General features: G+C 47.9%; 1 protein-coding gene across 4 annotated transcripts in view; it reads left to right on the top strand.

The window, feature by feature from the left end:
* The window catches only part of RTF2 (replication termination factor 2), a 54922-nt gene extending 45012 nt beyond the window's left edge, over positions 1-9910 (top strand). Inside the window, exons 7-10 of one of the 4 annotated variants that reach the window (XM_049869060.1) lie at positions 908-962; positions 1240-1335; positions 2940-3156; positions 9103-9191. In XM_049869060.1, the coding sequence (XP_049725017.1) occupies positions 908-962; positions 1240-1335; positions 2940-3118 (330 nt within the window). In that variant the 3' untranslated portion in view covers positions 3119-3156; positions 9103-9191. Of the gene's footprint in view, positions 1-907; positions 963-1239; positions 1336-2939; positions 8179-9102 lie in introns of those variants that run through there. The other 3 variants (XM_049869061.1, XM_049869059.1, XM_049869062.1) reach the window with 3 other exon arrangements.
* The last annotated feature ends 3356 nt before the right edge of the window (positions 9911-13266 follow it).

The following is a 13266-nucleotide window of genomic DNA, read 5'->3' as shown; positions in this document are numbered from 1 at the left end:
TTCCCTCCCCTTCCACATTTAATGCGTGCCCTGCATGTGTGAAATGAACAGACGGATTTTATGTTTTACACAAGCAGCGTAAACCACATTGCAGCTCGCACAAGTTCAGGACCATCGCCTGAGCAAGGAGCAGGCCTCTCCGGTGTTTTCTAGTGAAGGGGGTCCTCCAAAATAATCTGGCCGTGTGTCTCTACCGCCACCTTTTGGATTCTGAGGAAAATGACATTTTAAAGTAAATTCTCTGAATGACCATCAGCATAGTCGTCGTTTGTGTGACTCAATCATTGCTGGCATAGCTGTGTAATTTTAGGGTGGTTAGTTTCTTTTATTTTTGCTGACAAAAGCGACAGGATTCTAGTACCTGAATTTAAGAATTCTAACAAGAGTAATGCGAAGTTGAGAATTGGCTAAGGTTAAGGTATTCATTAGTATAATGAATGTAGTCAAATAGATAAATATCAAAACAGGTGTCCACGCTGAAGAAGAGTTACTGGAACGGGTAAGATTCAGTGCTGCTTGGATTCAGTGTGCGCACCTTTACTTCACGTTGCTGTTACTCATTTAACTGCTGTTATGTGAGCAGTCACCTTGGTCAGTGACTGTTATCACTGAAACCTGTCGCCTTCGTTTAAAATGTGTGAGAGCATGACTTTGGGAATGTACGTGTAAAGCTAAGCTAGATCTCTACAGACCTGTTCTTGTGAGAGGCTAGGATGCATCACTGGCAGCAAGGCACAGGTGAAGATCTAGGGTTGGTGGAGTGTAAACGTCTTCTTGGGAAGGAGTGATGTCTGTGTGAACTCCATCAGCCTGAGACAGGGCTGCTCACAGGGTGGCGAGCAGCCGGACTGAGACTGGACATGTAGTGGACTCCCAGCAGTCCTGTGACTTCCTCTTTTCTTTACAGAAAGCAAAGAAACCCAAAGCAACAGAGTCCGTCTCAAAGCCAGATGTCCCTGAAGGTAAGACTCTGGAAGAAAAAAAAAAAAAAAACATTGCCATCAAGTCGATTCCGATCCATAGAGACCCTATAGAACAGAGTAGAACTGCTGCATAGTGTTTCCAAGGAGCACCTGGTGGATTCAAACTGCCAACCTTTTGGTTAGCAGCCGTATCTCTTAACCACTATGCCACCAGTGTTTCCAGACTCTGAAAGAGGTACTGATTGTAGGAAAACAAGATTGTATGGCTGTTTACTGAGTTCATGCTTTTGTTTTCCTTGCTTTGTCCCTTTCACAGAATCTGCAGGGCCGTCAAATGTTAAGACAAGGAAGCCTGAGGAAGCCAGCCTTGATTCTAGAGAGAAGAAAACTAACCCAGCTCCCAAGAGCACAGGTGGGTCCTGCCAAGACCGAAGTGAGCTGTCTGGAAAGCTGGAAACCAAATGGCTTCCTCCTCACTTTCTTGATAAAGTTCTCTGATGCCCCCAAAATTTTCATTCTGACAAAGTCCAGTTTGTGTCTTTTATCTTTGGTAGCTTGGGCTTTTGTATCGTGACTAAGAATCCATTGTCATAAGGTCTTGAAGCTTTACCCCTGTGTTTCCTTCCAAGGGTCATATGGTTTTAGTTTATATATTTAGGTCATTGATCTATGTTAATTTTCGTGTATGTTTCATTCTTTTGCACAGGGAGATCCAGTTGTCCCGACATCATTTTTTTTTTTTTTAAGCACTTTTTTTGAAGAGGCTGTTATCCCCATTGGATAGGCTTAGCACCCTTGTCAAGAAGCAATTGGCCGTAGATGTGTGGGTTTATTTCTGGCATCTCAGTTTGATTCCATTGTTCTGTGTGTCTGTATGTATAACTGTACAACACTGTTTCGATTGTTGTCGCTTTGTTGTATGTTTTGAAATTGGGGAGGCCCAGGGTATTTGGCAGGAGCATTCCTGATTTCCCTAAGGTTGGGGTTTGTAGGTGCACCCACATGGTACTTAGAGTCCCTCCCCTCAGCTGCCTGTTGGCCGCCCGTCAAAGAGCAGTTTGGTGTAAAATCCAGAGTTCAGTGCATTTCTTCTGAAGTTCACTCTCTTTAATTCAAAGAAAACAATATTTATTTCCCAAAAGAAAAACATAGATTCCTTAGGTAAAAGAGTGTGTTTAGTGACCTTGTATTATAAATAGTATCCAAAGTTGATAAAAGGAGTCCTGGTGGTGCAGTGGTTACAGTGCTTAGTTGCTAACTGAAAGGTTGGTGGTTCGAACCCAGCAGCTGCTCCTAGGGAGAAAGATGTCGCAGTATGCTTCCATAAAGGTTTACACCCCTGGAAACCCTGTGAAGCCCTTCTACTCTGCCCTATAGGGTCACTATGAGCCGGAATCGACTTGATCGCAACAAGTTTTACAGTGGTTGAGCAAGTAGGAGACTGCCGGGTCCCTAGCCCCGCTGTGCATTGAGGCGCCTTCTGACCTGGGTTTGCCACTCAGCCTCTTGGTGCCTCCCTTTTCTCCTCTGTGGAACAGGGTTCCTCAGGCCCAGCTCAGGAGGAGTGTCTAATTGAAGATATTCACACGCTGGGAACGGGGCCCAGCACATAAAAAGTACAAGTAAATGCGGAGCAGGCCTGGTGGTGCAGTGTTTAGCGCTCAGCTACTAACTGAGAGGTTGGTGGTTTGAACCCACCAGCAGCTCCGCAGGAGAAAGACCTGGCGACCTGCTTCTGTGAAGATCCCAGCCTCGGAAACACTGTGTGGGGCAGTTCTGCTCTGTCACGTGAGGTTGCTATGAAGCAGAATCGACTCGAGGTCACCCAACAACAAAGTGACTAGTATTTTAACAATACATTTCAATAAAGCGGATTTGTCTTTTGCTAAGAGTTGGCACCAGAGATTATGTACTTTGACATTCATCCCAAGAAAGCTGGATGGAAATGCCTTTTGAGAAGGTGATGTCTGGAATATTTGTCCCAACCTCATAGCTCTTGGCTTTTCGTTTTTCTAGCAACAAATGGGAGCACTTCTGGAAAAGTCGGAAAGCCTCTGTGCGGAACCACAAAGAGATCCATTGCCGACAGTGAAGAATCCGAAGCCTACAAGTCCCTCTTCACTACTCACAGCTCCGCCAAGCGCCCCAAGGAGGAGACTGCCCATTGGGTCACCCACACCTCCTACTGCTTCTGAAGTGCCCAGCAAGGCGGCCATGGCTCCTACCCCAGAAGGTGGGAAGGTGGGCAGGTCATTGTAATCGTGGTGATACCTGTGTCGGCTGGTATGGCCCCATTTGCATGGTGTTGAAAGTCGTCCTCACAAACCCTGGAGCTGGCCACGGTCCCTCCTGCCCAGGAGGATGCCGTGGGTTCTAGTAGCGTGCTGGGGGTTGGCTGGGCACACACTCCTGCGACTCTCCCGCCCACCTGCCTGCCTGCCTTGATGCTCGCTTCCAGCCAGAGGTGCACTTGGCCTTCCCATGGCTGAGGAAGCTGGTGGTGTTGGCTGCACTTTTCATGCTTGAAATCATTAAAAACTCCAGATTGCTCAGTTGTATGGGTTTTGCTGCCAACAGTAAATTAAATAGACCAAGTGAAACTGGGCTTTAGGAAGCGTGAGCTCCAACTGCACAGTGCCTGCTGGAGTCACACTGCTATACCCACCCAGGGAGGAGCCGGAGCCTTGTTTGGGTGGGAGCCAGGGGAGTCTCCCTGGTTGTATCAGAGAAGAGGCTTAGTTGGGCACTCACTGCCTTAGTCTCCTAGTGCTGCTGGAGCAGAAATAACACCAGCGGGTGGCTTTAAAGAACAGAAATTCATTTTCTCAGACTAGGGTTCAAGTCTGAATTCATATGTGGCTCTAGGGGGAGGACTTTCTTGTCTGTTCAGCGTCTAGTAGCTGGCAGTCCTCAGCATTCCTGGGCTTCATCTGCATCCATCATTGCCATCAGATAGCATCTGTCTTCACCTCGTATGTGCTTGCTTCTGTCTGTCTGTGCTGCTTCTGACAGCCCAAAGCGGCGAGGTACAGGACCCACCCTGCACGGGTACGGCTTCATTAGCGTACAAAACCCTGTTCCGTATCGGAATTACATCGACAGGTGTGGGGGTTAGGATCCCAACGTATACTTAGAAGGGGCATAATTTAATCCCTAACAGGCACATAACAGTTTACTACAAAAATAAATCTGCCTTTTCTGTCACTGGTTTACATATATATATAATTTTTTTTTTTCCTTCTACTTCCCACTAAATGTTTTGGTAAGGAAATTGCAGCTATTGCATGAGTAGGTAAGAGTAATTCCATGATGTCATATGAATCCCACCTTTTCTCCCCCTCAGCAGGAGGTAAAAGGGGAACTTGGACATAAAGATGGTGCGTTTTGTCTACCCGTAATGTGTGTTAAGTGAGTAGTGACTGAAACGTCCTGAGACTGCTAGCTAAGAACCAAAGGAGCCAGGCCCCAGCACTGCTGCTGCAGACGGCTGTGTCCTGGAGATGGCTGGCTGGTTCTCTTCCCCCAGCTCAGGGCCCTGACTTCCCTTAAAAAGTAGGAAAAGGAGCTGGGAGGGAATATCCGAGGGCAGGGGCACAAGCAGGAGGGTCCAGGGTCAGAGAAGCTGCATAGAATTCCAAGGCGAGGCTGACAGGCGGCCCCTTCTAGACCGTCCTCTGCCCTGTGGTTCTTTGCTGCGGGGTAATGGCAAGATCCAGTCCGGAGGACACCTTGACTTTATGAACATGGAGGAGAAGCGTTTTAATCAGAATTATACCAGCACTGATAAACCTTTGCTCTGGGCTTTTCCAGAAGAAGCCTGCATCAGCCATTCTCTTTCCCTGAGTAACATTCTCTACAGCCCATATAAGCTATTTTCTGGTGGTGGTTTTCTTCTTTTTCATTTTGTTATCTTCCTCACAATCGGTTCTTTTTTTTAGTTTGGTTACAATTATTTTTGTCCCAATCAGTTCTTCTCTGTTTTAATTTTATAAAGAAAACTTGACTAAAAGTTTTACTGATTACAGCTTCTGCCATTCTGACGTATCTTAATCCATCAGTTTATTCTGCATTGATTATTCTGGCCATGCCTAATTTTCCCAGTGTCCTTGGTGTCAAAGCTCCAGCACCTCAGATACCTGCTTCCCCTCAAGACCACATCTAGATGCTCCGCATACCTCTGGCCTGGCTTGGCACTCTCTCCCACCATGGCCGTCGCCCCATGTCCTCACACCACTGCCCTCTGGTCACTGTGCTGCCTCCCTGCCCCTGCCTGTCTCCGACTGAGGGAACTGTTGGCCGAAGAAGGGCTTCCTCCAATGCTTCCTGTCCAGCCTTTCAGAGGCCCAAGGGAACTACCAGACGAGCACAGCAAGGGCCTGGCGTTCACTTGAAGGAGGGTGGTGTGTGAGAGCTGTGTCCTGCATGAGTGCTCCTATGAGTCCTCCCACACCTCATGCAGCACCCAGCCTGCGCCTCACCCAGCACCTCGACCAGTGCCTTGCCTGGCGCCCAACCCTCACCTCACCCGGTGCCCAGCCCACTCCTCTCCTGGTGCCCAGCCCACTTCTCTCCTGGTGCCCAGCCTGTTCCTTACCCAGTGCCCAGCCCATGCCTCACTCAGTGCCTCATCCAGTGCCCAGTCCATGCCTCACCCAGTACCCAGCTGAGCCCCACTCGGTGCCCAGTCTGCTCCTCACCTGGTGCCCAGCCCAGTGCTCTGACACAAAGGCCCAGGAAGCAACCTAATAATCATAACTACCTTACCTACCCCACGTGGCATGTTCGCACATGATGTGCTTTATCTCGTGGGACTCAGCGGCCCAGCAAGGCCATTACTGTCATCTCCACTTGATAGGCAAGACAGCTGAGGCTCCAAGCGGTGAGGAAAATTCCACAAGACGCAGGTCTGTCTGATGGTGGAAATGGCATGTAGTCAGGACCCTATGCCGTCTCTGATACATGCTTGCCAAGTGGAAGAAGCCACACAGTTGCTGGGCCAAGGCTTCAGGGGCTGGACTGAGAGGACAGAGGAAGACTGACAAGCTCCTTCTCCTGCTCCGTTCCCGGACTAGGACCCACGCTTCACTCCTTCTGTGGTGAGGAGGTGGGAGGAGAGAATGGAGAGGGTCAAGGAATGCTCCAGTAGTCTACGCACCTGTCCCTGCCCTGACTTCCAAGAGAGGAACGTCCCCCCAAAATGAACCCGAAGACTGTCCCTCAACCCCATGAGCCTTTTACTACCTTTTGACCCAGAGAAAGAATTTCAGCTCAGGCCCTCCCTAGGAATGCCTACTTTCCCGCTGCTTTAGACTTTAGACTTCTGAACATGATGCGAAAAGGAAATGGAACGGCTGCCATTGAACGCACACACGGAGGTGTTCCAGATGACGAGAGCCATGTGTGACAAAACACTGTGCACTTCTCATCCGGGGTCACCCATATAAATTGGGACCATCTGTCCCTACTGCATCTTACCCTAACCACCAAATGTCAGTGTACCACTGAGGATCACTGGGCAAAACACAGGCCACGCACCCACATGGGGCACCTCAGAACGCTCAGCACTTGTCCCTGAGCACCTGGGTCTGACCTTCCCACAGGGGCCTGTGATGCTGATCGGGAGGCAGGGCACAGAAAACGTCATGATTTTAAGGACAAGCCTCCAACTGAAGGTCACAGGGCAGAACCACCAGCCCGTGGCCACAGACGTTGGGGCATCTGCCTCTCAAGCAGGCAGCTCTGCAGTCACTGCCCTCGATGATGGTGGGTGGACTTACCAGTGCCTATTTTCTAATAAACCCTTTGGACCTTCTTTGATCCCACTTCTGCCCAGAGAGTCTCCTGCCGGGACTCCTCCAGCCCCTGCAGCGACCTTCCAATGACGGTGACCCGTGCACATGGGTGAACAGTCTGCACAGCACAACTCAACACCCTCTTCTCCCCTTTTCATTCCAAGAAGTCTTACAGAACCTCTTTGTCACTCCCGAGGTGCAACTTACATTACATTTAGCACAGTTTTATTCCTAGTGAATAAGTCTGTGACTCAGATCCTTCGTTAGGAGGATGGTTGTACTCGTGAGCCCAGGGAGCGAGGACAAGCCTTGTGTTCCGTTAGCCAAATCTACTGGCCAGTGGGTCCTGACATTATTCCTGGCATCAGCTTCAGCTGTCACACAGGCTGTGTCCTCCTGGTCTCTAGTCTTCACATATGCGTGTACTTCAGCCCTCTCCCCATTTCACCCAGCCACTCCTAGCCATCCTTCAGATGCTCTTCACATCTCTGGATACCTGACTAGATCAGTCCCCTTGGTATGTGCTTTCAAGCTCTGTTCTTACCAGTTTTAACACAGGGATTGCATGCTGAGGTAAGGTCAAGAGTGTGAGGCAGTAGGGAGTGGTGGGGACTGTGGAGAGAAAGGCACACTAGAGGGGAAGTTCCTGCTTGGCCCTGGCAGACAGCTGCCTTATGAGAGGGTGGGCCAGTGTTACCAGATCTTCCAAATCTTCAAAGAAAGCCAGAAACTTGTATTTTTTTTTTTTAAATGAAGCCCCCACCCCGGACATTTAAATGTTGGCAAATATTTTGTAAAACATTGTAGGCCAGACAAAACACATCTGTGGCCTCTAGCCTGTAACCTCTGGTTTCATTTGTTGCCCTCTCGACCCAGCAGCCCAGGGACACATGCCTTGTCTCCTCTGCTCCCTACGATGTCTGGGTCAAACAAATGAACCATGGAGACAGATGCCAGAAAGGGGAAGGCATCCCACCCCCATTCCTGCCCTCTCTTTTATTGCCTGTTGGAAATTTCTCTTAACTCCCCTTAAGTCCTCCTCCTGGGCCACCGCCATAGGACTCTCCACCCGGAAGTGTCACAATGGCCAGAGCAGCCTCCAGCTCAGGGCCCTCTGTGACATCACCCACGGCCCAGCCTCAGGTGCCCAGTCTCCCAGTTACGAGGGCAAACCAGCCCACCATGAGCAACTTCCTGCCCTATCTCTGCTCACCATGCAGACGCTGAAATGGTTCCTGTTCTTGCCTCTGTGCTTCTCCTGTGGCTATGCCTTTATGTTTTCTTCTCTGAGAGAGAAAGTCAAAGAACCCCAGGGGAAGGTGCCTTGTGGGGGGCACTTTCGGATTAGGCAGAATCTGCCAGAGCACGCCCAAGGCTGGCTTGGGAGCAAGTGGCTCTGGCTCTTTTTTGTTGTTGTGCTGTATGTGATACTAAAGTTTCGAGGCGATAGTGAGAAGAGTAAGGTAAGGATGGCGCCTTTTTTCAAACCCCATTGCTTCAGGGTCAGAAATCTCAGACTCAAAACGAATCTTCAAGTCAGTATAGGTAGGACTGTTAACTATCATGGATTTGGATAGAAAATACTATCTCAAAGTCCTGGGCAAAGTTGGCCAGTTCATTTCCTGACGTTTCTGTAGTGCAGACAATAATTCCCGAATCCACAGAGAGGTTGGGACTAGGGGTTGAAGATGACCTTCTGTTCATTGGGTGGGTAAATAAGACCCTGGCTCATTATATATCTGTGAAGTGAGTTCTTCCAAATTGAGGTTGAATTCAAGACCTTGATGTGTTTCAGCTCAAAATTATTCATAGAACCAGATTCACTGTCCCTGATTTTTTTATTTCCTTACCATTTGACCTACCGCAAGATGTTGAACCAAATGGAAATGGAGTCGTATATCCAAATAATGGGAATATGATTTTTTTTTTTTAGTAAAGGGATAAAGGCGTAAAATAGCATCTTGTCCCCAAAGAGGCTAAACAACCCTTTCAGTTAGAGGGGGGAAGGTTGAACAATGTGGCAGCATGTTCTCAGGACACCCCATAGTACTGTGCCCACACTGACTAGAGCAGGAAGCCGCAGATGTTTTCTGTAAAGGGCCAGATAGTAAATATTTTCAGCTTTGCAAGCCATAGGGTCTCTGTTACAGCCACTCAGCTTTGCCGTTATAACATGAAAACAGCTATCCACAATATGTAAATGAATGAGCATGGCTGTGTTCCAATAAAACTTTATTTACAAAAATAGGTGGTGGGTCGGGCTTGCCCATGGTTTGCCGATCACTGGACTAAAGCAATGTTAGAGGCATCTTAGACGAACCCAGACTACCAAACTCTGTCAAAACTGGCAAAGTCAATGGTATCACGCTGAACATCTTTCTTGACAGGATCAGAATCTTCCCAGCCTCCGAGGCTGTTCATTTCGCTCTCCACTGAAGAAAAATCAAAATGCTTCCCCCAACAAAGACTATGCGTTCAATACCTTAACCCAACTCGAGATGGACCTTGTGAAGTTTGTGTCCAGGGTGCGGAATCTTAAAGTCATCATGGCAACTGGCAGTAACCTCAGGCTTCAAAATGCAGAGCTGCCTGCAGACCCCCACAATAACATTACAATATATGAAATATGGGGAGAAGAAGACTCTGACTGAAAGGATTTGTGTGTCAGAGGAGGACAGAAGAGTGAAGTGTTGACAAACTATGCAAATTAATAAAATGATTCTGAAGAAACCTTTTTTTCCTTTTTTCTTTCTAATAGAAGTAAAAATGAATGTGACACTAGTACCCTCTGCAGTTTTTGTTTTGTTTCTGCCTTTCTCCCTTCCTCTGGGTCTTCAAGTGGTGAGAAGCGTGTGGAAAACTACACAGAAGCTTACCATTCCTGACCATGGTGCAGCTGCCCAAGTAGGATGATAAGGCATGGGCATTTGGGCATATCATCTTTTATAAAACTCTTGTTTTCTTATAGTAGTCATTTGTACAAAAGAAGTTGATTTTATCCGTATGACTTAACATTACAAAGGACAACTCTATAGGTTTAAATGATAAAATTAGGTGGTGTCGGGGAGGCTCTAGAACTCATCTGATTCTTTTACCACTAGAAACGTCCATGCGTTCCATCTCATGGATTCCATGGATTGACTTTTTGTTCTGCCAGACTGGGAGTTCCACACACATCTAATTGGGTTGAGAAAAATGGAGAAACAATTCTTATTTCAATGTAATTGGAATGCACAATTCTTTATAATAGTTATTAAAATATTTTGGTTTGTCAGTATGGCTAATGGAAATAAATGTATGCTGCTCAAGGCTGTTAAGTTGGCGTGCTGACCCCTGGGCCATCTTCCCAGGGCCTGCCCTGAGGACCATTAATCTAATCCAGACCAAGCTGATAGTTTAGCCGATGATGCAGGTATAGGCCTGGAGAGAGAAGTTAGCTGTGGGAGACCACGGAGAATCCCTTAATTCCACTTCAGTCCAAACTTCCATGTGCCTGAGAGAAGTCCTGAATCTCCAGCACCTTCCTTCCCAACCACAAAGAGTTAACTTGGATTATTTGAGCAAAGCCTTCAGGATCTCTCCTACGTCTGTGGTCTTCTCCGTCTGTGGTCTTCTCTGTCTGCAGGAGTGTAGCCTGCTCAGATGAAAGGTGCCTTTCCCTTCCTCTCGTCTTTGTTACTCTGTCTTGGAAAAGGGTCCAAGGGTTCACTTTATTTTTTTGTCTTCTCAACTATCAGAATAGGGATAAATGGGTGGAACTGAGATTACTCCTTTTTGCCTCTTGTACCCTCGGGTGTTTTCAAGCGAGTGGAACTCTGAGTTGTTACTTTCACAGCACATTCTGAAGAGATCAGGTAAGCAAAAAAACGACTTGGTTTTAACGTGTGCCCTCAACATGGGGCACGTTTCAGATTGTCTCCATTTAGCCAGTAGTGACGTAGGCCTGGGCTTGGCAAACTATGGCTCTTGGGCCAAATCCAGTCCACCACCCATTTTCCTACAGCTCACGAGCTAGTAATGGCTTTTACATTTTTAAATGGTTGGAAAAAATCAAAAGAAGAGTGATGTTTCACAGTGCATGAAAATTGTAAAAAAAAAAATTCAGATTTCAGTGTCCATAAATAAATTTTGATTGGAACGTAACCACACCTGTCATTTACATGTGGTCTACGTTTGCTTTCACACTGCAGGGAGAGTTGAGTCGTTATGACCTCTGTAAAAAAAAAAAATAGCCTACCATAAACCAAAACCAAACCTGCTGCCAGTGAGTCGATTCCGACTCACAGCAACCCTATAGGACAGAGTAGAACTGCCCCATGTGATTTCCGAGGAGCACCTGGTGGCTTCAAACTGCCGACCTTTTGGTTAGCAGCGTAGTTCTTAACCACTACACCACCAGGGTTTCCTCTGCAGCCCCCAGAGCCAAAAATATTTACTCCCTGGCCCTTTACAGGAAAAGCCTGTCGACCTCTGACTTAACACTAATCCTATTTACTTACGTGTTAACACCCAGGAAGAGTGTTCATTAGGAGCAGATGTGTTTAGCTGAAGTCATCACAAACACCCTATTTATCTAATAGACAAGAAGGTAGCTTTTATACATGATACCTTTGGGACTGAAGATGGCATCACCAAAGAGCAAAACCTCAGGATTCCTTATAGCATGTTGACCAAGGAAATGAAATAGAACAAAATCCGCTGTACATTGGATCTAGCAATTCCCTGAAACACGGTACTCCCAAATCTTAGACCTGGCCCAATACAAAACTTTGCAGACCACAGTTTTGCTTAGAAAATAGCGTTTCCTTGTCCCAGGATGACTGTTCCTGTGAAATGCCCCGAATGTAAATTTAGGAGCTGTATCTTAACAAAGCTATTCTGCTGTTACTGCACAAACTCTGAGTTCTAACGTTAGCACAGCCTGTGGTTTGAAAAGAGAAGGTGACAAGGACATAACATTGCTGGGTGGCTGCAGGTCCTAAGCTGATGTGTGACCCCAGCAGGCTCCCCCAGGGTGGTTGGCAGAATTCATTTCCTTGCCATAGGATTCACAGTGGCAGCTTCAGAGCCAGCAGGGAGAGGAAGGCCCTAGACTGAGTCGGTTGGCAGGACAGTCTTATGTGACAGTGAGTGGTGTAATCACACAGTGATGTCCATCACCTCTGCCGTATTCTGTGGTTAGAAGCGAGCCACTCAAGGGGAGAGGATTACACCAGGATATGAACACCAGGAATGAAACCCAAAGGGAGAGAGAGGCAGACTCATCAGGGGTGATGGGGGACTTCACCGAGAGGTCAACATAGAAACCGGATGGGGACAGTTGGTGTGACGACATGACATAGTCACCTGCAAGGCCTTTCTCCTGTCTTCAGCACACAGTGCTGGGTAGAATTTTGAGGCGACCTCAATGACTCAGCCGCCACATGACCCATCCTGGAGTGTAGGCGGGGCCCATGAATAGGATGCAGTAGTGGCTCCCGTGATTGCACTGTGTCACAGGAGACCATCAGAGCAGGCCGAGAGACCCTGTGGCCTTGAAGAAGTAACCTGTCATATTGGGAGATGGGATGTCACGTGGAGGACATGGGGCCGCCTCTGGGAGTGGAGGGCGGTCGCCAGTCACAGCCAGCCAGGCAACTAGCTCTTAGTGATATGTCAGCCTTCCAACAACCAGGGAGTGTGGAGCGGGACCTGAGCCCCAGACGACATCATAGCCCGTGACACCTTGATTGCAGCCTGGCGAGACCCTGAGCAGAGACCCCGCTAGCCCATACATCGCCTCCTGACCCCCGGGACTGTGAGATAATACCTGTATCACATTAAGCCACTGGGTTTGTGGTCATTTGTCCCATAGCCGTAGAAAACGGATCCAGCGTACACGCACACGGAGGTTTTTTTAAGAAAGGGCGAATGTTTGCTTGGCTTGCAGTTACCGGAGATTGCCACTAGGTGGCAGACAAAGCCCATCACAGAGCAGCGAGCACAAGTTCCCCAAAGATTGTGCTTCAAGGTCCTTGAAAACAACAGTCTAAGCTGACCTACTAGTAATCATAATTTTTTTATTACTAATAAAAAGAACGTACCTAGTACTAGCAGTGGCAGAAATATTCTTTCCATCAACAGCATTTGTCGTCTGATGATTCACTCACTCTTTCAGCAGGTGTTTATTCTTTGCGTTGTTCTAGGCACTGGGGATGAGGCCAGGATTTTAAAAGCGAAATAGACACTCTGCCCCCTAGGGCTTGCACTGTACTGGGGAGACAGACGGTAAACAAGTACATAAGTCAAATATACAGTGTGTAAGTTCGGCGGTTTGAACCCACCCAGCGGCTCCACGGGAAAAAGACTGGCGATCTGCTCCTGTAAAGACCACAGCCTAGAAAACCCTGTGGGGCGGTTCTACTGTGTCACATGGGGTCGCTATGAGTCAGAATTGACTCGATGGCACCTAGCAACAACAACAAGGTGGGGATAAGTGCTACGAAGAAGATAAAGCAAGGGAGGGGTCTAGGAAGGGTGCATCTGTGTGTGCGTGGGTGTGTGCGCGCGTC

Source organism: Elephas maximus, chromosome 25 (assembly GCF_024166365.1).
Source record: "Elephas maximus indicus isolate mEleMax1 chromosome 25, mEleMax1 primary haplotype, whole genome shotgun sequence".
NCBI classification, from domain to species: Eukaryota; Metazoa; Chordata; class Mammalia; order Proboscidea; family Elephantidae; genus Elephas; species Elephas maximus.
This window is presented reverse-complemented; position numbering and strand designations above follow the sequence as displayed.